The sequence below is a fragment of the Pipistrellus hanaki genome (genome assembly GCF_964339955.1).
Source record: "Pipistrellus hanaki genome assembly, chromosome: 1".
In the NCBI taxonomy this organism is placed as follows: domain Eukaryota; kingdom Metazoa; phylum Chordata; class Mammalia; order Chiroptera; family Vespertilionidae; genus Pipistrellus; species Pipistrellus hanaki.
In genome coordinates this window covers 114,432,383-114,455,801 of record NC_140503.1, presented here as the reverse complement: position 1 = coordinate 114,455,801, position 23,419 = coordinate 114,432,383, and the positions used below count along the sequence as shown (strand labels likewise).

At 32.7% G+C, this 23,419-nt stretch overlaps 1 protein-coding gene across 3 annotated transcripts in view; it reads left to right on the top strand.

Moving 5' to 3' along the window:
• The window catches only part of LRFN5 (leucine rich repeat and fibronectin type III domain containing 5), a 273,614-nt gene extending 250,459 nt beyond the window's left edge, over positions 1-23,155 (top strand). Inside the window, exons 3-6 of one of the 3 annotated variants that reach the window (XM_084866862.1) lie at positions 5,949-7,353; positions 9,913-10,625; positions 16,302-16,345; positions 22,765-23,155. In XM_084866862.1, the coding sequence (XP_084722988.1) occupies positions 5,969-7,353; positions 9,913-10,625; positions 16,302-16,345; positions 22,765-22,782 (2,160 nt within the window). In that variant the 5' untranslated portion in view covers positions 5,949-5,968 and the 3' untranslated portion in view covers positions 22,783-23,155. Of the gene's footprint in view, positions 1-5,948; positions 7,354-9,912; positions 10,951-16,301; positions 16,346-22,764 lie in introns of those variants that run through there. The other 2 variants (XM_084866863.1, XM_084866861.1) reach the window with 2 other exon arrangements.
• Positions 23,156-23,419: the final 264 nt, after the last annotated feature.

Sequence of the window (23,419 nt, the reverse complement as noted above, 5' to 3'; positions counted from 1 at the left end):
ATAGCTACTGCTTTTTTATATTTTGTCACCTTATTCTATTAATTACTGAGAATTTATGTCTCCAGTTGTAATTGTGAATTTTAATGTACTAATTCATTTTGTTCTGCCATGTATTGTTTTGTGTATTTTGAAGCTCTAACATTAATGGCATGAACTTTTAGTGCTTTCATATTTTCTTGAGGGGTGGATCCTTTTCTTTATTAAATGCTCATGTTTGTCTCTGGTACACTCATTTTCTTCTTCCACTCTATTTGATAATAATTTAGCCATGCCAAGCTTTTTATGCTAAGTATTTCATGATATATCTTTAGTATCCTTTGACTTTTAGTAGTCAATATTTTCATTTTTAAATTGTGTTTTATAATGCTCTATTAATGGGCCCCTCTGCTATTTTGGGCAGATCAATAATCTTTACCTTTAAAGATTGAAGTTGTTTTAAAGTAATTATGGGTATCATTTGGATTAAGTCTACCATCTTTTCTTCAATTTTATATTTTCTCAATGGTTGATTCTTTTTTCTGTCCCATAAACTTTTTTCATTATATCTTGTAGATAGTATCCAAGTTTAACTTCTCTTAGCTTTTTCTACCTGTAAACATTTTTGTTTTATGTTCATTATGAAGGATATTTTCATTGGATATGAAATCCAAGGTTGAGAGAGGTTTTTTTAAAAAAAATTTATATTTAAAACTATTTTTTTCTTTTGGCCTTCATTATTTATTATGAGAATTCAATTACAGTTCATTATGTATGTAATATTGTTGTGCTCTGCTCCCTTTTCTAATCTCTCTCTCTCTCTCTCTCTCTCTCTCTCTCTCTCTATATATATATATATATATATATATATATATATATACTCTTATGTGCTTAGGTATGATTATCTTTGTGTTTATACTGATTGGGGTTTATTGGCATTTTGGGATCATTAATTTTATCAGTTTGAAAATTTCTCAACCATTATTACTTCATAATATTTCTTCTACTCCACTCACTGTTTCCTTTTTCTCTGGGATTCCAATTACGATTATGTCAAACATTCTAATATTTTCCTTCAGATCTCAGACTTCATGTGCTCTTCTTTCAGTTTTTCTCTCATGTGTTGGAGTTGGGATTTTTTTCTATCAATCTGTACTCATTGATATTCTCTTCTGCTGTGCCCAGTATTCCCTTAAATATATCTAATGGTTTATTCCAAACCATTTCCATTTTTATAACTATTTTTGTGTCTCTGCTAATATTACCCATTACATGCAAGTTGTCTACCTTTTCTATCAGACACTTCAGCATTTTTTAAATAATCATTTTAATTTGCTGTGACAATTCTGACATCTGGGATGTCTATTGGTCTGTTTCTATTGACAATTTCCTTCTTAGAATGTTAGCCACTTTTTCTTGCTTTCTCATTTGTGTGTTGTGTGTGTGTGTGTGTGTGTGTGTGTGTGACTTCTTTATGCAGCATATTTTATAATAAAGTAAAGTAGAAAATGAAATAAATACTTTTTAAAAGGTGGGTGTTTCTTCTTTCAGTCTGCTAGAGTAAGGCTGAGGCTATATGTGCTGCAGGTCAAGCTCAGTCTATAATTGCTATGGTAGTGTTGTGATTCAGCTCACCGCAGCATCCAATGTTTGGAGAGCCTGGTTGGGAATTTCCTGTTTATTCAGACATGGGATCTTAGCAAGGGAGTGGTGTGGGAAATCTTTGTTTTGCAGATAAACCATGAGATGTCTAAACGTTTGGAAACCTCACCCTATATAATAGCACAGAGGCCAGCAATTTTGGTGGCTAAGGACATCTGTTTGATCTCTAAGCTTACTCCTAGATGTCTTCGTTTTGGGCTAGAACTGAGATTCTATACATTCTATGAAGGTAGTAATATTTTCTAGGGAAATTTTCTCACCTCTCCAGTGCCACCCTAGGTATTCTGTGGGTGAAGTCAGAAATATCTGGATAGGAGAAAAGGAACTGAACTCTGCATGCCCTCTTTCAGTGTTTTATAGCAGAAAGTCCTGATGATGAAATTTTTCTTTCAGGCCTCTGCTTCTTCCCCATTCTTCCACAGATGGAACTCTGGTTTACTTGGAGGATTCAATTTACTTTTTCTTTTCATCTCCGATTCTTTTTTCTTAATAAATATAGACTATCTGCCTATGTTCTCTCCCCATCTCCATATTTTCCAAGTAAGATCCACACGAATGAAGAGAAATAAGAATGAAATGTGAGGAAAACACTTTTTTGCCTTGGTATGGGGTTCTTTAGGATTTATTTTCTTAAACCAGTCTCCATGTGGTTCTTAAAAATCCATTAAAATTCTGGTTTCTTGTCCTACATGTTAAGGAGCTTGGATGTTGCAACTCTCTTATAACAAAAGTAAAAAATACTGGCAGATTGAAAAATTTAAAAATAAACAAACTTTTCTTGGGTCCATAAGAGAGGGAAGACAGAGTAGCCATTCCTCACATTGGAAAGAGGGGGAATGCAGGGAGTCCCAGCTGACTGCAGCAAAGACAAAAACACTATAGGAACGGTGGCAGAGTAAGGAAACCTCAACTGCTATGAATTGCTGGAGACTCAGTGCACACACGTCTGAGTTAAAAACTTCAGGGGAAGCCAGTCATCAGGGAGGGGCCCACGATATTTTGAGATTTACATCCAGGAGCTCCACCAAATTCCCATAGCAAATATTTGAGCAATATTTGCTCCTGCTTCCAGCAGGGAGAAGGAAAGGAACCCTTATGTTAGAGATCTCTACTTCTTAACAAGGCCTGTCTTCAGGGGAAACAAAGTTAAGCAGAACTTAGCTGCTGTGGTATCTGAGCCTCAGGGATCTATTTTTTTTTTTTCTTCATTTTTTTTTATTTTATTTTATTTTTTTAAAATATATTTTATTGATTTTTTACAGAGAGGAAGGGAGAGATATAGAGAGCTAGAAACATCGATGAGAGAGAAACATCGACCAGCTGCCTCTTGCACACCCCCTACTGGGGATGTGCCCGCAACTCAGGTACATGCCCTTGACCGGAATCAAACCTGGGACCTTTCAGTCCGCAGACCGACGCTCTACCACTGAGCCAAACTAGTTTCGGCTTCAATTTATTTTGTTTATTAGATTGCACATATGAGTGTGATCATGTAATACTTACCTTTCTCTGATTTAAGACAATTCACTTAGCATAATACTCTCCAGGCCCATCCATGATGTTGCAAGTGATAAGAATTCCTTCTTTTTTCCCCACTGCGTGGCATTCCATTGTGTACATGTACCACAGTCCAGAGGGGCTGGCTCACTAAAACACTGAGACCTAATTATAAGACTATATACACTTGCCCTGACTTGAAACCTTGCTATCATATGACGAGGTCTATTTACAGTTGTTCCAAAAGACGGAAATCCTAAACCAGACACTGGACGAAATTACTGTACTTACAAAGACATATCTGATAAAGGACTTAGCATACAAAAATATTGTTAAAACTCAGAGGCTGTTTTATGGATGTTGACAAATGAATCTAAAGTTCATATGATCCAGAATAGTCAGCATCACATATTACTGAAGGAGAAGAACAACAGTGGTGGATCCTCCATTCTGCCTTTCTGTTGGTGGGGAAAATAGGAGACCATCCGTGGATCGCTCCCCTTTCATAGAGGATTCACTTCCTGGAATATAGTTCTTTTAAGTTTATTTGCATCCTCAGCATTAGGATGTTATTTTCAAGAGCAAAAACTTAAGATCAAACTTAAAAATGAAAGCATCAGGTTCTTTTAAATTAAATTTGGATAAATGTAAATTCATTAAGATATACCAATTATGTTGTTTTTCATACATTTATAAAGATTAAAGATGCCATCTGATATAATTTTCTTTTAGACTGAATAGAATTCCTTTATATTTTTTATAGTTCTGTTCCACTGGTGATGAATCTTTCCATTTGTTTCTCTCTCAAAATATCTTTATTTTACTTTGATCTTTTTTGAATGGTTAAATTCACATCCAAGTTGACAGGCCTTCTTTTTTCTTGAAGCACTTTAGAAATATTTTTTAGTCCTCCATCTTGGTTTACTTCCTAAGGAAAGTCAGTGAGGAGTCAGGCATTATTTTTATTTTGTACATTTTATCTTCTTGTGATGTGTCTTATTTACATGACTGTTTTTAATACTTTTTTTTTTTTTTTTGCAGTATAATTGTGGTGTGTGTTGGTGTGGTCTTTATTATTTTGAGCTTAGATTTAGGGGTTGTTTCTGTTTTTTAAATCACAAATTTTGCCGTTATTTCTTCAAGTATATTTTGACCTTACAGCCTTCTTCTGATAATGCAATTATATGTATGTTTGACTGCTTAATATTTTCTCACAGGTGACTGAGTCTTGTTCAATTTTATTTATATCTTTCTTTTTAATCAGTGTTTCACTTTGGCTAGTATTCACTCCCCTGCCTCTATATTGAGATTACTGGAGTTCTGAAAACTCACCTTTCTGCTACTCTGCCTTATACATTCAGGCCACTGAAGACTTTCTGCACTCCAATCTCTGTTTCTTCAATTAATTAAGACCATTGATGCTTTGCCTTGTTTTCCCTTCTGTGCTGTGGTTTAGAAAGTGTCTCCAGGGGCAATAATGGGGTTTTCTTTTTTAAAAAATTCAGTTATCTCAAGGAACACAGTTTTGTACTTCCTCTTTTCTGGTGTCTAAAAACTATAGTTTTATATATATATTTTTTACTTTTTTGCTGCTTATTTTGAAAAGGCTAGCACAATACTAGTCATTTTATCTTAAACCTAGAGATTCTATTTCATTTGTTAAAAATGACAATCCTTACTTATTGCAATTACATTTAATATGGCATAAAATAGGCATAAAGTAAATTGAAACTACAACAATAAGTTTTATTTTGGAAAACCAGGTGCATTATTTCTAGAATAACTCCTTATTTCATATTTTTTTTCAATTAAGAATTCTAATGATCTCTCCTCTTGGCTTGTACATCTACATGTACTAGTAAAGTATGAGAATTTTTAATTATATATATCAATATATATATTTTTGTTTTGAGCATTACTTTCAAGAGTAAAAACTTAAGATCAAACTTGAAAATGAAAGCATCAGGCTCTTTTACATTAAATTTGGGTAAATGTAAATTCATTAAGATTTTAAGAAAAAGAAAGTGGAATATGACATCTTTTTGGACTCACTGCCAAGTATTTTGATAACTTATCTTCAATAAAATATATTTAAAAAAAGAATAATGCATTTGTGATCATATAAAACACACGAAAAAAATAAAAATAAAAAAAATACATGTTTATATCAAATAAAATTTTCTAATATTATAGAAGCCAGAGCATTTATGGTAAATTTTCAGCGTTTTTATTTTTGAGAATTAGATTGTGTATTACTGTTAGAGTGTGAAGGTTGTATTATGTTTAATATAACTCATAAAGAAAAATAAAATGTAATAAAAATTAATTATTTTCTAATATAATGCCATAAGGTTAACAATAACAAATATTGTCTCTCATTGTTCTATCCAGGCCAGTAAATTGAAATATTTGCAAATCCTTAAATATATCTAAGCTTTTGAACTTATGCCTTTTGGGTTCTACGGGAAGTTTTCCAGAACTCCTACCCTACAATTTGGGCTAAATACCTCTTTCTATGCACCCAGACCATATTTTAAAAATAACAATTTACAGAATTATAGTAATCTATTGACTTCTTTTCCCCATTTGATTTTAAATCCCATGAAGCTGTAAATAGTATATTTTTTTATTAGTATCTTAGTGTCCATAATATCCTCAGGTCAAGAGTGGGTATTTTATACTTATTTGTTAAGTAAACAAATTAATAAATTGTTTCTGTGTTTTAATTCAGACAAAAAAAGATTATTCTAATAGGAATACGAACCTTGGTGAAACTATTAAATGCTAACTCTACATTTCGTCTTTTCTTACAGGCTCTTAAATCTGATCTACAATGGAAAAATTCCTTTTTTATCTGTTTTTCATTGGCATAGCAGTGAGAGCTCAGATCTGTCCAAAGCGTTGTGTCTGTCAAATTTTGTCTCCTAATCTTGCAACCCTTTGTGCCAAGAAAGGGCTTTTATTTGTTCCACCAAACATTGACAGAAGAACTGTGGAACTGCGCTTGGCAGACAATTTTGTTACAAATATTAAAAGGAAAGATTTTGCCAATATGACCAGCTTGGTGGACCTGACTCTATCCAGGAATACAATAAGTTTTATTACACCGCATGCTTTTGCTGACTTACGAAATCTGAGGGCATTGCATTTGAATAGCAACAGATTAACTAAAATTACAAATGATATGTTCAGTGGGCTTTCCAATCTCCATCATTTGATACTGAACAACAATCAGCTGACTTTAATTTCATCTACAGCCTTCGATGATGTCTTTGCCCTTGAAGAGCTGGATCTGTCCTATAATAATTTAGAAACAATCCCGTGGGATGCTGTTGAGAAGATGGTGAGCTTGCACACCCTTAGTTTGGATCACAACATGATTGATAACATTCCCAAGGGGACTTTCTCCCACTTGCACAAGATGACACGGCTAGATGTAACATCCAATAAATTGCAGAAGCTACCACCTGACCCTCTCTTCCAGCGAGCTCAGGTACTAGCGACCTCAGGAATCATAAACCCGTCTACGTTTGCATTAAGTTTTGGTGGCAACCCTTTGCACTGCAATTGTGAATTGTTGTGGTTGAGACGTCTGTCCAGAGAAGATGACCTAGAGACTTGTGCTTCTCCAGCACTTTTAACTGGTCGCTATTTTTGGTCAATTCCTGAGGAAGAGTTTTTGTGTGAGCCTCCTCTCATTACTCGCCATACACATGAGATGAGAGTCCTGGAGGGTCAAAGGGCAACCCTGAGATGCAAAGCCAGGGGAGACCCTGAACCTGCAATCCACTGGATTTCTCCTGAAGGGAAGCTGATTTCAAATGCAACAAGATCTCTGGTGTATGATAATGGAACTCTGGACATCATGATAACAACTGTAAAGGATACGGGTGCTTTTACCTGCATAGCTTCCAATCCTGCAGGGGAAGCCACACAAACGGTGGAGCTTCACATAATTAAGCTCCCTCACTTACTGAACAGTACAAACCACATCCATGAGCCTGATCCTGGTTCTTCAGATATTTCAACTTCTACCAAGTCAGGTTCTAATGCAAGCACTAGTAATGGTGATACCAAAATGAGTCAAGATAAAATTGTGGTGGCAGAAGCAACGTCATCTACGGCATTACTTAAGTTTAATTTTCAAAGAAATATTCCTGGAATACGTATGTTTCAAATCCAGTACAATGGTACTTATGATGACACCCTTGTTTACAGGTAAGAAAAATTAAGCAAATTTGTATTCTTGCCATGCATCTTAGTGTAGGGCTTCTTATGGTATTCTGATATTTTTGTCACTGCTACACTATATTGTAGTTATATTAATTCATTTTTAAGTGTAAGGCTTAAAATGTGAGGCTTTTGAAAGATGAATTCATGTGGGAAACTATTTTGAATGGTGTTATGTTAAGAGAGTTCAAATTTATATATAATATTATGGTTACTTTCCCCCCTCCTCTAAGAGATGTGACTATCAGAGAACAAGACTGATTTATTTTAAAAAGTCAAAAACATACCAGAACTTACATATCCATATGAGTGTTCTTTCCTTCAAGGAAGTCATGTTGGGAGGCTATACCATTATCCCAATGATGCTGCCATTGCTCAAAGCACTTTTGGAATTATCTTTAGAACTTCAACATACTATTTTGAATATCCTCAGTGGTGGCAAATCATCGTCTTTTGAGGGTGAATTTGAATTTTGGAAACAAGCAAAAGCCATTTGGAGCCAAGTCTTATGAATAAGGTGGGTGATCAAGATGGGTATTGCCATTTTTGGTCAAAAATAGGATGTAACTATAAAATAATGAGACTGATATCTTGAGTGACTGACTTGTGTATATGTGATGTGTTGTCTCATATACACTGGTTCTTAAGACAGTTCCAAAGGGAAACTTCATACATATTTTGAGCAGTGAGAGTATCACTGAAGATAAATATTTAATCTCCTGGAAGGACATTGATGGAGATAATTTGCATCTGACTAAAGAATTTCTGGTATGTTTTTCTAAACTTCAGCCTCATTGATTTATAGTCACATCTTGTCCAATTTTCAGTTGGAATATACCTTTTTATCCCTTCATATAATTTCACTCATGATAGATTCTTATTAATCCTGGGAAATGATGCAAAATTATGGCTTTGAATTATACCTTTTGTGAAATCAGATCAACTCAGTTCTTTCATACCTATGTGAATTCTTGAAGATAATTTGGTTTCCCCTCATGTATGGAAATGAGATAAGTTTTTTAAAGTGAGCATAAGCTGGTAGGAAAAACAAAACTAGCCCAGATAGTCATGTGATCAATCCTGGGCAAGGTTCTCCCTGGCTGAGTTTTAATTTCCTCATCTTTAAAAGGAAGAGATTAGGGTAAACGGTTTCTAATCTCTCTAGTATTACTAGATATATGGGATGCAGACTATGATTCATGTATGTTAGTATAAAGTAGGTTGGGTCTTTGTTATACTCAGCTCTTCACCTGAGCTATGAGTTATTTAACCCACAGAGAAAGACAATCATCTACCTCTATCCCCTTACTTTCCTGTAGCTATAACACATTCTATATGTTTTAAACATTAACTCTGTGAAATAGGTTAGTTTCTATTTTCTAAATTCCAAGATTTTAATCCTGCCATTACAATTAAATTCTATTTAAGGAAATAGCTTGAAATGGTCCCTAATATTTGTCATGTATAAAATTGTGATAATGCCTACCTCATACAGTCATTGTAAAAATTAAATTATAATGTATATAAAATGCTTAGAAATGTCTTTTATTTATTAGCACTCACTAAATTATAGTAATTTCAATTACAAATAAATACTTTGGCCTAAGAGTTTCCTGGTACAGTTAGACAGTATTGTTAGGTTGTACAACATGTTAGTATTGCTAAGTTTTTCCAAAATTCTCTTTTCGGAAAAAAGAGTTTTAAGCCTTTTTTCCCCCCACATTAAATGTAAGTTTTGGTCATAGTGTAAGTTACTACTGAGTTATTGGAAGATATTCCACAGAAGACTTTTGTAATGTAATTGATTCAGAGATATCTATAGACTCATCAAATTTTAGAAACTGTTTTGAAAGTAACTCCATCATCCCACAATGGAGAGGTTGAGGGATTTATGCTCTCTCTGGTAAATAGTCTTGACCTGTTCATATGTATAGGATATCAGGCATACATTTTCATCGACCTCATATTCATATAAAAACATACAGGGAACCAAGTGTTGAAGGATTAAGAGAGGAGTGAGATTCCTAAAAAATACTGTAATGTTAGTAATGATCTTATTTATTAAAGATAGTTTTACTGGGTGTCATTCCATAGCAGCTTATAACTGATTTGGAAAATAAATACTTCAAAATGAATTTCCATTCTGGTTTCTAATGTGATAGTCAGTGTTTTCTTTTCCTTCAAATTGGCTTTTAGTCACAGAGGTGTTGTAAGTACTAAATGGATTTGTTTAGCAGTCTGATAATGTCACAGTCACACCTTTCAAAAGCAATTTGTCATAAGTTATTTTTCAGCAAAGGCTTTTATTTGGACTTCTGCTTTGCCAAGCAATGTCATTGATAAGCTTTTCAAAGACATGGTGTAGAATACAACATCAACTTTTAGCCATTTTAACTGGGGTAAGATTAGATCATTTTCCCATGTTTCATGTCTGTTATTATTGGGCTTATCCTAATGAGTGCTGAAATGAAACAGAGCTGGAGTCATAATGACTGTGTGTATATATGTTTTCTTTTTAATATTAACACAAATTCCATTGTCCCTCAGAATGATACCTCCTACGAGCAAAACTTTTCTTGTCAATAACCTGGCTGCTGGAACTATGTATGACTTGTGTGTCTTGGCAATATACGATGATGGCATCACTTCTCTCACTGCCACAAGAGTCGTGGGTTGCATCCAGTTTACTACAGAACAGGATTACGTGCGATGCCATTTCATGCAATCCCAATTTTTGGGAGGCACCATGATTATTATTATTGGTGGAATAATTGTAGCATCCGTGCTGGTGTTCATCATCATTCTAATGATCCGGTATAAGGTTTGTAACAATAATGGCCAACACAAGGTCACCAAGGTCAGCAATGTCTACTCTCAAACAAATGGGGCTCAAATGCAAGGCTGCAGTGTGACGCTGCCCCAGTCCATGTCCAAGCAAGCTGTGGGGCATGAAGAGAGTGCTCCGTGTTGTAAAGTTGCCAGTGACAGTGTGATACAATCTTCAGAAGTTTGTTCGAGTCAGGACTCCTCTACCACTACCTCTGCTTTGCCTCCTACCTGGACTTCAAGCACTTCTGTGTCCCAAAAGCAGAAAAGAAAGACAGGCACAAAGCCAGGTACCGAACCGCAGAATGAAGCTGTCACAAATGTTGAGTCCCAAAACACTAACAGGAACAACTCTACTGCATTGCAGTTAGCTAGTCGACCTCCTGATTCTGTCACAGAGGGGCCCGCATCTAAAAGAGCACATTCAAAGCCAAGTAAGTTTCTCACTTTGCCCGCTGAGAAGTCCCGAGCAAGGCACAGGTACTCCCTGAATGGAGAATTAAAGGAATACTATTGTTATATTAACTCACCGAGCACATGTGGACTATTTTCTAAAAGAAGCATGTCTATGAATGTGATGTTAATTCAACCCAACAGCTCTGATGGGCGTAGTGAAAGAACAACTCTCAAATTCTGAGTGTATATTCACAAGCACTGTGTAACCTGTTTGTGTTTTTTGTTTTTTTTAATGAAAAATTATTTTGAGAACTCACATAGGAAGTTGGAATTTGAAATTTCAGTCTTGTTTCTCTGTCACATGGCTAATAGAACCAAGGTGTATAAACCTTCTAGTATACAGTTATCTATATATACATATATATATATATATATATATATATATATATATATATATATATGGAAATGATTAGGAAAAAAGCATGACATAGTAGCAGTGCCTTTCCCAAAAAGAACTGGCTTCCAGGTTCTGCAATAGCAGATTACAAAATGAAAGTTGCCATAGGAAAAATAAAGTATTGCATAAATAATGATATTTCTCCTCCAGTCTTAAAAGGACTACCTATAAATAATTGGTATTTTTCAGTGAATAGATTGCCTATTTCTATCAATGACAGTGGTATGTGTTTTTAGATAAATATTATAGAGAACAACTTTGCGTTGTTATGTTATTTAAAATAAAAATTAAATAAGTATACCCAGACAAGTGATAAAATAAGTACCCTTCTGAAAAACATTTTTGGTTCTGACGCCTTCATGGTTCTATGACATTTCTCATCTAGCTCATACCTTTTTCAGTGGGAAGCAAAAAAAAAAAAAAAAAAAAAAAAAAAAAAAAAAAAAATCCATTGATTTTGCATTTATAAAAATATCCAGTTCAGTTTTAAATTATATGCCACAATTTTATATGCATCTACCTGGGCATATGAAAGTGTTTTCATTGCATTTAATACACATTTGCTAAATGAATGAGTTTTATATTTTTCTCAATGTAAGTTAAAAAGGGAGATAAAAATACAAGACTGCTTCTATCAGAGGGATGTTTATTTTTATTACCAGGTAATTTAAAAAACTTTAAATGAAGTTCCTATTACATTTATAAACAATATAAAGTCATCGCTCATTAACCAGATAGTGGTTTCATTTTTTCTTCCTACACTGTGATTCTGAATTGAATGTTTAACTTTTAGAGTAACTTCACTTATTATTTTAACAAAAACCTGCAATGAAATGTAATTAGAAATCACACTGCTTAAAAAAATATTTTAAATTTAGTCAGGCAATAATATTGCTCTTTGTTAATGTGTTGTTTTTGATATTCACTGAAATCAAGGTCTACAGATAAATGTTCCTATGAACTTGTTGAAAACCTTACAGCATTATACACTAACATGATGGTCTCTTATTAAAGATTGGTAAATGAGGGTTAACATTAAGGCTTTTTCATTTTTGGTTTTGTTTTGAGAATAAGGTTCATGTAGGAAACTTGCAGAAAAAAATTAGTCATAATATAATAAGCCTTTATTAACTCAGATCACTTGAAATACCATTCAAAGCACAGTTAAAGAATGTCAATCATTAGTTTAATTTCCTTCTGTTAGAGGCATATATAAAAATTTCCGTTAATTTTAACTTTACAGAAGTACTTCTTATCACACGTCTCATTATGAAGACATTAAAAAGAGGGCAAGATTAAAGCAGTTAGAGATTACTTTCCAGGCCAGTCTTGAAAATAATGGTCTAATGGGCTTTTATTGGCTTGGCTGTTTCCTAAGTGCCTTCTCTGCTCTGGTTCTGAAGTTTGCCTTTCACAATTTCTAAAATCAAATCAGCATGCATGTGTCAGCTACATAGCTCTTATGAAGAATAAAGGAGATCACATCTTGTAGTACTTTATAAAATCAAAACACTATGTGTATTTTCAGCACTATTTCTGTCATAATACTCTAATGCCAACTACGTATTTTTATTTATTTTTAACTCATGTTGACACGCTTTTCTTTGTTTTTCTTTCTTAATTGTGGTATAATTCAGGTATCAACATAATGATTCCATATTTGTATATATTGTGAAATTATCTCCACAACAATCTAACATCCATCACCACACAGTTACTATAGAATTCCTTTTTATTGTGATGAGTACATCTAAAATATACTATCTTAGCAACTTTCAAATCTACATACAGTGTTACTAACCATATTCTCCATGCTGTTCATTACATCCCCATGATTTATTTACTTTATAGCTGGAAGTTGGTCCGACTTTCCTCATCCATTTTGCCCTCTCTTCCCTCCCTTGTCTCAGACAACCACCAAATCCATTTTCTATATCAATGAACTTGGGTTTCATTTTGTTTTATTTAGTAGATTCCACATATAAATAAGATCATATGATATTTGTCTTTCTATAATAATGTTATATAACTAAGCATTTTAATGCAACACGAATTACTTAATTCTTAGGTGTTGCTGATTGAGAAAAGTATATTATTTTACCCCTTTCTAGTTTTTACTTACATAATATTTAAAAATCATGAATATAGAAAAGCTTTTGAGACTTAAATAAATGAATCCCCAGAGAAGGAATCTCTGGTATTACTAAGATAATTATTAAGATAATAAAACCAGTTAGGGCTCCTTTGCTGTATTTTGTTTATTTTTAATAATTGTCTCTAATTTGAAAATTTCAAAATCCTGTTAAAGTAGAACTTTTTAAAAAGTATATATAATATCTGAGTGTCATGAAGGGATAATCAAGCATTGAAAGTTGCCTCAAAATTCTAAAAGAAAACAAAATTTGTTTTGGGGAATATTATTTATTTTAAATCTAAAATATTTAGATTCATACAGCAGTACAATAAATATAATAATGTAAATTAGATACTGTTAACATCCTCATTGTGGCAAATTTATTTCCTATGTTGTTTTTTTCATTAAATATAGTTAGTAAAATTGAGGTCATAATAACCTATTTTATATTTTCAAACTATTGATTACAGCTGATTTATAGATATATATTTTATTAAAATTTTAGAATATAAGTTGTGGGACCATTGTACATCATCTATAAATATAACAAGACTACTGCAGAATAATACATATTTTCTCCACAAGAATTTAAGGAATTTGTTTAAGGTAAACATATTACATTTATCTTTTTTTTTCGTCAAGTATGTTCTACTTTATTTGAAAGCACTCATAAAATTCTTACTTCCAAACTAAATTTTAATTTAGTTTATTTGTTTGTATTAACAATGAAGGAAAACTAAATGTTTCATTTATAAAGCTAAAAATAATAGAACTATTATCACAAAGTTCACATCAATTGACTCTCATTTCCTAACTTTTAGTATTTCACCCCTGTTTACTCACAATAATAAACTTAAAAACAATCATTAAAATACCAATAGCTAACAAAGTTCCAGAAACATGAAACAACTTGTTGTACATATAATTGCAAAGGTAAATGGGATGTTTTTCAACAAAGACTGCAGATATGAGCCCATTCTCCTCTCGGTGTGATGGAATTCAACTTCCATTCTATAATGCTAAAAAGGCAATGCTCAGTTAGATTAAAAAAAACAAAAACTACTTACTCCTTTTCCTTGAAAAGCCTTTTCATGGGTCTCAGGATGAGGCCACTGTGTGTGGAGGTGCCTATGTGTAAAGTGTTTGGGGGAGAGGACTTCACAGAGAGATGGATTAGATGGGAAAGGCATAGTTTCTTATCCTCCTCAGTTGATGTAGATAATAATAATAATGACAATAATGACTTATGTTTGTGAGGTAAATGTTAGTTGAGTTACAGTTATGGGTAAGAAATATCTCAGTTTTAAAATTTCATGAATAAAAGAGAAAATAAACCAAACGTAATGACTGGAATTTTACACCTAAATAAATGTTCTATCAAGATTTGGAAGCAGGAAAGTCTCTAAAATTACTCAATCATTTCCCTCTCATCCTAGATTAACAATGCTGGGATTATAAAAAAAAAAATATTTTGTCTTTTGCTTTTTGTGTTTTAGGTTGGTTTTTTTTGTGTGTGCTCATGCTTGTTGTTGTTATTGCTTTGCAATAGAAACTATCCTTCTTGTATCAGTACAGAGGATCACTCAACATAGAAAGAATGATAAACATATTACTGCAATTGAGTTATACTAAAAATGTGGTATTATATGAAGAGGGACATAAGAAATAGCAGTTTGTTACTAGGTGCATATTTAAGTATGAAATTACCTAGATAAAATAATGTTTTAACTTTGCAATTTTATCAAAAATTACAAACTAGAGGCCTGGTGCACTAAATTCATGCACTGTACGGAGGGAGGGGGGTGTCTCTCAGCCTGGCCTGCACCATCTAGCAGTCTGGGAGCCCTAAAGGAATGTCCGCCAGGAGCCCTCATGGGATGTCCTAAGCCATTAGGCGGACATCTCTCTTGCAGTCCTGGACCCCTCTCTCCTTACTGCCTGCTTCCTTGCTACTCCTTACTGCTCAGCGCACTGCTACTTAGTGCTGCCTCAGAAACTGGAGAGGCTCCTACCACTGCTGCTGCACTCACCAGCCACGAGCCCGTCTTCTGGCTGAGTGGGGCTCCCCCTGGGGGAGTGCACTGACCACCAGGGGACGCTCCTGCATTGAGCATCTGCCACCCTAGTGGTCAGTGCACATCTTAGTAACTGGTCATTCAGGCATTCAGTCGATTTGCATATTAACCTTTTATTATATAGTATACTATGTTGGCTCTGCCATAATGTAATTTCCTAATCATTTTCTTCTGTATAATGTGGACACATCTTAATATTGCTTTCAATAATCTAGAGATGTAAAAACTAATCTCTAGAAGCCATTGTAAATTTATATGGATGTTTGTGATTAAGTTTTATAAGTATTTTGTACTATTCTCATCACACTGACCTGTGAACCCTAAGAATGACTTTCCTGAGACATCTAAATTTTCTTTATCATCTGTCACTTCTTAATGACTAGTAGAAGTAATTGCTTTAAAAAATATTTTGGAAAGATATAGAATGTGTGCTATACAGGGCTACATAATGGTATTAAACATTTATAGCCAATTAGTATATACATACAGACATTTGAAGGCAGAATATTTGTATTTAGAACATTACTGTTTCATATAAGGATAAATCGGTACATGGTAAAATGCGCTATTTATAGGGTTAATGAATAATGGCTTTTATTGCAAATGATTATTTCATACTCTGTGGTGAATATTGTGAAATTACATTTTCTCTTTTGGATTTTGTTTTTCCTTGACATATCTTTCATATTAATGAAATGCAACACTGTGTAGTTGATATGTTAACTTTGAGCAGAGAAAATGAATAGAAGCCTTATTATACTATTAAAGTCCTTGCAGGAAAAGTGCATTCCATATTGATAATTACTCATTTTTGGAACTAGAGTAATATTCTTAAAAATTCTACCTTTATGGTATTATGTATCAATCAGTAAGTAACCATATCGAATTATAAAAGTCAATTGCAATTAACCTAAGAACTGGTAAGTTAAAAAAAAAAGTCTGGATAAATCTTTGTTAAGGGGAATCTTATCAAGATTTCAGTGACAAGTGTTTTAGGGTCTGTTTCTCAAAAATGAATTGTTCATGATATTGAAAATTTTATTCCCAGATGCTTTGCTGTCTAATATTGACCAGATTGTCCAGGAAACACAGGTGAGATTCTGATCTGTCACATACATCAGCACTTTATTTTATTTATTTATTTTGTTTGTTTGTTTTTTAATATATTTTATTGATATTTTACAGAGAGGAAGAGAGAGGGATAGAGAGTTAGAATCATCGATGAGAGAGAATCATGGAACAGCTGCCTCTTGCACAACCCCCACTGGGGATGCACCCGCAACCAAGGTACATGCCTCTGACTAGAATCGAACCCGGGACTTTTCAGTCCGCAGGCCGACACTCTATCCACTGAGCCAAACCAGTTTCGGCTACATCAGCACTTTAAATGAATATTTTCTTTTGTAAAATAATTTTAAATTTTTGTTTTGCTAGCTTATGTACCTTACTGATATTTCAATTACAACTTAATGTCAACAGTAAAGAATAAAGTTCAATTCAGTTAAGTGCATTTCCAATTCCTAAATGTACATATTTCTGGTTAAGTGAACATATCTGACTCATACGGTAAGAATAAAGGGAACATTGATATGACTGAGTCACTGCTGGTGTCATGCGTGATATAATGAGCATTTAAAAATATTTTCCAGTGGGAAGACAGTGGCTTAATAAGAATCTGTTCACTCCTATCCTTGACATCCACATCCGAAGAGGAGTTGATGATACTTTACATTTCATTAAAGTGGAGGAGCAGAAGTGTTTCTCTCTTATCTAAAATGAGAGAAGCTGCTCTAAAATGGAGCAAAAGACAATCCATGAAATATTCATGGAATCCTTTTGTCAGCAACAAATTACTCTTCTTGATGTGTTTTTATTTTTTTAAGTTTCAAATGAGTATTTGATTCCTGCATTTTAATTGGATCAGAAAGTGTGTTTCCAGAGCAGAATAGCACTTTAGCAATCTGTTCAAACAGCTGGAATCATCAGCCATTTGCTTAAAGTTTGGCACAGGAAAAATGTCCTGCTTTTCAAAGTTCTAAAAGAGGCCATTGATTTATTTCTTGGTAATAAAAATAAGATCTTGGTTTTGTTTTTTACATTTTGCAATAACTTGGACAATCATTGAAGGTTACTACTAAAAATTGTGTCTCCAAATCAAATAAATGGTTTTTCATGCATCATTTCTTTGCTGAATTTAGGATTCCATTCCTATGCTGCGGCAGGGGGAAAAGAAAAAAAGAAAAAAAAAAAAGAGCAGATGGCTCACTAGAAACAATCAATAGCACAGCGTCTGCCACATATTTTATGTTCTGTTTTGTGTACTGAGCTGTCCTGCCTGAAGGTGCATTGTGTTCCCATCACTCCTCTTCCCCTTCTCAACCTTAACCCCTGGCTTCTCTGTCTCCTTCCTCCCCTTCCCAGCTTTTTTTCTGCCTTTTTTTTTTGTATTTAAAAAGTTCATTTATCATGTAACTTTGGACAACTAGTGTCCTGAAAGTTAAGATATCTTTTGAAAGGTGTAAGGAACTAAATGGTTAATCCATCAGAAGCATGGTCCAGAATGGTGCTAGATGTTCTATTAAGATTTGGAAGCAGAAAATCGGTCTGAATCACAATCATTCATATTTCATGGGACATGTTACATATTATTGGGTTTGTTTATTTATGTATTTACTACATTCTTATAAGTCGAATTTAAATAATTTAAAGTCTGTGTACTACTAGAGATAGCACAGGATTTGCCAATATGATAAGTAAGATTTATATTAATGACATTTTTGTCCTAAAGTAATTAGTATTAATTATATCAACTTTAAAAACCCTAGACACAGACACTAATAATCTGGGGTATAGTCTTTCAGTGATTCATCATTTGCTCATGCAGTAAATTCATGTCTACGTGTGTTTTATATTAAGTTTACATAATGAATGTGTATATGTGAAATATGTCACCTTTAAAAAATATTTTGTTGAGTCTCTTTTTAGTTTATTTTATGAAACAAATGACTATGTTATCACGTCATAAAAAATGTCCTTCCATGTTGTCTAATTATTTTTGCTTTTTACAAGCATTAGCAAAAAAAAAAAAAAAAAAAAAAAAAAAAAAAAAAAAAAAAATTACATGCAAAGAAGTATTTTAACAAAATTTAGTGGCCATAGATCATTCACTTGTTACCCAACTCCTTACTACATTCTATTATTGGATTTAAGCCACCATATGATCTCAGTAAAACTAATCTTGCTATTTGATAAGTGGTTTCTGCTGCAGCAAGCCTACAGTCCCTGCAACTCTCAGCACAATCATCATGGTGCCCCTGTGAGGAGACAATGGCCTGTGTGCTCTGAGTCATCTCCTGGCCTTTCACATGTCAGCAGGACGCTCTGCATGTGAATGAAGGGAAGAGAGCTGGCAGAAATTCCAGCTGTGCCCACAGCTGACCCATTCTTTTTGAAGGGGCATGGGAAATATAAAATTTAATCTTAAATTTATAATTTCTTCATGATTCTAACACATGTCTATTCCTACCCAGACACAAATATATTTCCCAAAGTTTTGGACACTCCTTATTGTATTAAATTTAAATCAAATGCTCTTTCTGTAAATAGAAAATAAAAGTAAGCAATAAACCCATGTTCCATTTAATGGATAAAAATGTTTCCAAGGCAACAATTTTAAATTGATTGCACCACAGTCCCTAATAGAACATCAAGCTCTAAAGAAAGTACAAAGAGGGCAGAACAGTTTCATCCTTTTAGGGGTTTAGGTGTATTTTTCCATATGCAGGTATCTACTAAGATAATTTTTATCTGAGGGTGAAGTGTTAATACATTTATTTTATTTCCATTAGCCAGAATGTGCCTTTCTTCCTTAAGATCTTTCCTGTAGTGTATAGATATAGAGTGAGCTTAAAATAGTTAAATGTATCACATACAATACTTCTATAATGAAATCATGAGAATCTAAATCACACTAAATGAGTTAAGAGCAAAGAAGAGAGAAATCAGTGATAAGTTAATGATAATTATTCTACAAGTAAACTCACACTTACATGTAAATTAACCTATCTTTGAAAGATTTTTATGCTTCAAATGAACCTAGTAAAATAATTGATATGCTAATTTGGCCATTTAAATAAGAAGAGTTGGCTAGTTTGCATTTAGACTGCAAATACTTTAAGTAAAATGTCTTAAAAATATCTGTTATATTCAGACCAACAAAATATGTGTACATTGCTTATGTTGTGATTGCTCACACTAATATTTAAGATAATTGATTCCTGATTTTAATAAATTTGATTTCTGATTATTTTGCTTAGCATTAATTAAGGTATTTTTTTAAAACTTTGTCAGAAAAACACTGCTACAGATGCAATAACCTTTTAGAGAAACTAATCCTAATAATAAAAGGCTAATATGCAAATTGTGCCCTGTGGAGTTCAACTGAACCAGCGTTCAACCACTCACTATGATGTATGCTGACCACCAGGGGGTGGCGCAGAAAGAAAGGCAGGCCCTGGCTGGCAGCCTGAAGGCCCTGATCAGCCTTGATCACTTGCCAGGCCTACGGACCCTACCTGTTCATGAATTTCATGCACTGGGCCTCTAGTAATATATAAATGAATAAAAAGTAATTTTGTTTATAAATAAACAACAAATCTAATTAACTATGTGAAAACAAAGGAAATAAGAGCAATGCAGCAAAGCAAATGTGTGTACATGATCCAGATATCTCTTGAATGCTTTTATTAAAAAAAAATAAGAATAATAAATAGGCCCTGATATAGAAAACATCTAAATATTTTTATAATAATTAAATAAAAATTACAGAAATTTAATTTAATTAAATTTAATTAAATTTAATCTTAAATTTATAATTTCTTCATGATTCTAACACATGTCTATTCCTACCCAGACACAAATATATTTCCCAAAGTTTTGGACACTCCTTATTGTATTAAATTTAAATCAAATGCTCTTTCTGTAAATAGAAAATTCTGCCTTTTTTTTTTGTATTTAAAAAGTTCATTTAATTAGTACAAATAATTAGACATTCATATTTCATGGGACATGTTACATATTATTGGGTTTGTTTATTTATGTATTTACTACATTCTTATAAGTCGAATTTAAATAATTTAAAGTCTGTGTACTACTAGAGATAGCACAGGATTTGCTTAAATTTAATTAAATTTAATTAAATTTAATCTTAAATTTATAATTTCTTCATGATTCTAACACATGTCTATTCCTACCCAGACACAAATATATTTCCCAAAGTTTTGGACACTCCTTATTGTATTAAATTTAAATCAAATGCTCTTTCTGTAAATAGAAAATTCTGCCTTTTTTTTTTGTATTTAAAAAGTTCATTTAATTAGTACAAATAATTAGACATTCATATTTCATGGGACATGTTACATATTATTGGGTTTGTTTATTTATGTATTTACTACATTCTTATAAGTCGAATTTAAATAATTTAAAGTCTGTGTACTACTAGAGATAGCACAGGATTTGCTTTAAAAATTACAGAAAAATCAGAAAAAAAGTGAACCCTAGTGTCAGCGTTGACCTTTAGAAACCATTTCATTCTTTTATAGATATTAGAACTATATACTGTAAGATAAAAATCTCTCATAGCTCTTAATTATATCTGAGTAACGGCAGCAACAGCATTTTCCCACAATCCATTCAACATCAGGACATTTTCCCAACTCTTTATGTTGAGGTAGCTTTAATTTGTTCTTTTCTTTGTACTTTTAAGAAGATTATCCACCATGTTATACATGATACCCTTTAACTGTTACTTGAGGGCCATTGCTGAAACACCCTGAATCTATCCCACATTCATCATTTTTAGTTCTTGTAAAATCTTGTCATAACTATTACAATCTATTTTGTTTATTTCTTTCTAATGCTCTTGTAATTTTTTATATTAAAATAAAGTTTGCCATTCTGGAAGGGTTTATTTACAAAGTCAAACAAATTATACTATACACTATATTTTTCTTTTATATTTAGCTACTTTCTGAAACTTGAACTTGGGCATAATGGAATTATATATTTTTCTATTAAAGGGAACATATTAGGTATAACAAAAAAATTCTGTTGAGATCCAGCTTCATCAAAATAGGTTATGCTATAAACCCAACAGAAAGGAATATAGATATATCCCATTCTAATTTAGTGATTTTGCATTTTTAAAAATAATCTTCCAGGTAATGTATGAAAAGTGACACCTACATTTCAGTTATTTCCAGGGTAATTATTTATTACAAATAAGATACACATCTCTTATCTATTAACAATCTTCCAACATTGTGTAAATTCCTTGTTTATTATTTCTAAAAAATTAGTTTGTTCCAAAATTAGTTACACTTACTTAGATTACCAAGTGGTTGAAATATATTTTCTTCAATATATTTCAGTATCTTACCTACCTTTATCAAATAATCTAAATGATCATAATATACTTTAATAATTTTATCACCAAGTTATCCAAATAGGATCTACATCAGCATTTTGATATATAATATTTAGTAGATAACTAAGAAACTATATTTCATGATTTATTTGTGCCATATATTTTTGACCCCTAAGTTGTAAATATGTGGTTGCTTTTGAATGAGAAGAAGAAAATTACTTTTACTTTAAATGTATGAAATTGTATAGTTCTCAAAAATGACTTTGCATCTTTATCAAGCATAAACTTTCTGGACAAATATTAAATGTAGTATTATGTATTAAGTGCTCAGAACATTGAGGAAAACATATTTATAGTTTATTATTATATATTTATTATAGAAGTATATATTGTATATAATACATTAATGTATTTAGGTATTTTAATAATGGTTTTTATATTGTTTCTTTTAAAATCATGTTAACTATTAACTTTGCTTGTGAATTATTGTCAGTTTGCACATTTATTCTATTTGTCCTGTTGATGAGGAACTAATTATTGAATATGTATAATTGTCTTCACCATCATTAAGTTTATAATTAAATTTTATAAAATTTAAATATTATACTAAACTCCCAGCAGAATATATTTAAAAGGTAGAGATCACTTAGGTTTTAGATGTAATAAACACATTTTATATAATATGTTCATGTTTTAAAAATCAGTATAAATGTTCATTATAACTTAGATGCTACACATTAATGAATAAAATCATTGTTTTTTCTTGAGAATGTACATGTGAAACATCAAAGCAAGGGAAAATTCCATTTCAGAATTTGGCTTTGACTTGCATAGCGTTTTAGGTTAAATACGTTCAGATTCTTTTTAAAATAAAATTATTTTATATATCCACCATTTTGAATGACCAAGCAATACCTTAAGTGCTAATGTGCATGTCTAGGCTGCTGTCAGAGGAATGCTGTGTATTTTACACACAAGGCGTGCCTGCCTGAGTTCTTATAATTCAGCAAGTTCTGGATTTCTAGCACGATGATCTTATCAGCTATGTGTTTCTTTTTTATATATATATTCTTTCCTTTCATTTCAGAGGCTGGAGTTAATCTGAGGAGCATCACTTCTCTCTCCTGAAAAAATGTTTCCACTGATATTTTTACTGGATAAAATTCAAAAAGAAAGTTTCAATTCACAAAGGCTAATTGTTGAACTGATGTCCTATAAGAAATTGTCCACAGGAGCTGAAGCAGAAGTCTCTGATGTTGGTGCAGCTGGCTCTATCAGATCACTGTTCATCTCTTTTAAAACCAAATTGTTTTTCTTCTGGCCCACAATTATTTTTTTTTAAAGAAGGAAAGAAATAAGCCTATATTGGGCATCGAGTTCTGTATCAATCCATGTCACATTGCCATCCATGATTTAAGACTGTAGAATCTTGAATAATCTATACCACTTTAATGAATAAATGTTTTACTATGACAGAATTTGCACATTGCCTGATTTATGGAAATATCTCCTCAAGTATGAATGGTGAAATGATGATTGCAACAACTAATCATATTATTTCACATCTATGTAGTGCAAAAACCTTAAGGCATCACAAATTGTTTTGTAATACTGGAACTATTCCTTCCATGACTGAAGTCCACCCACTTCTATGGAGAGCAGTGCAGCTGTTTAAACAACATTTCAGACATTGTGGGCCTCAGAGTAAGGCAGAAAATGATGAGGGACTTCTTTTCCTAGTG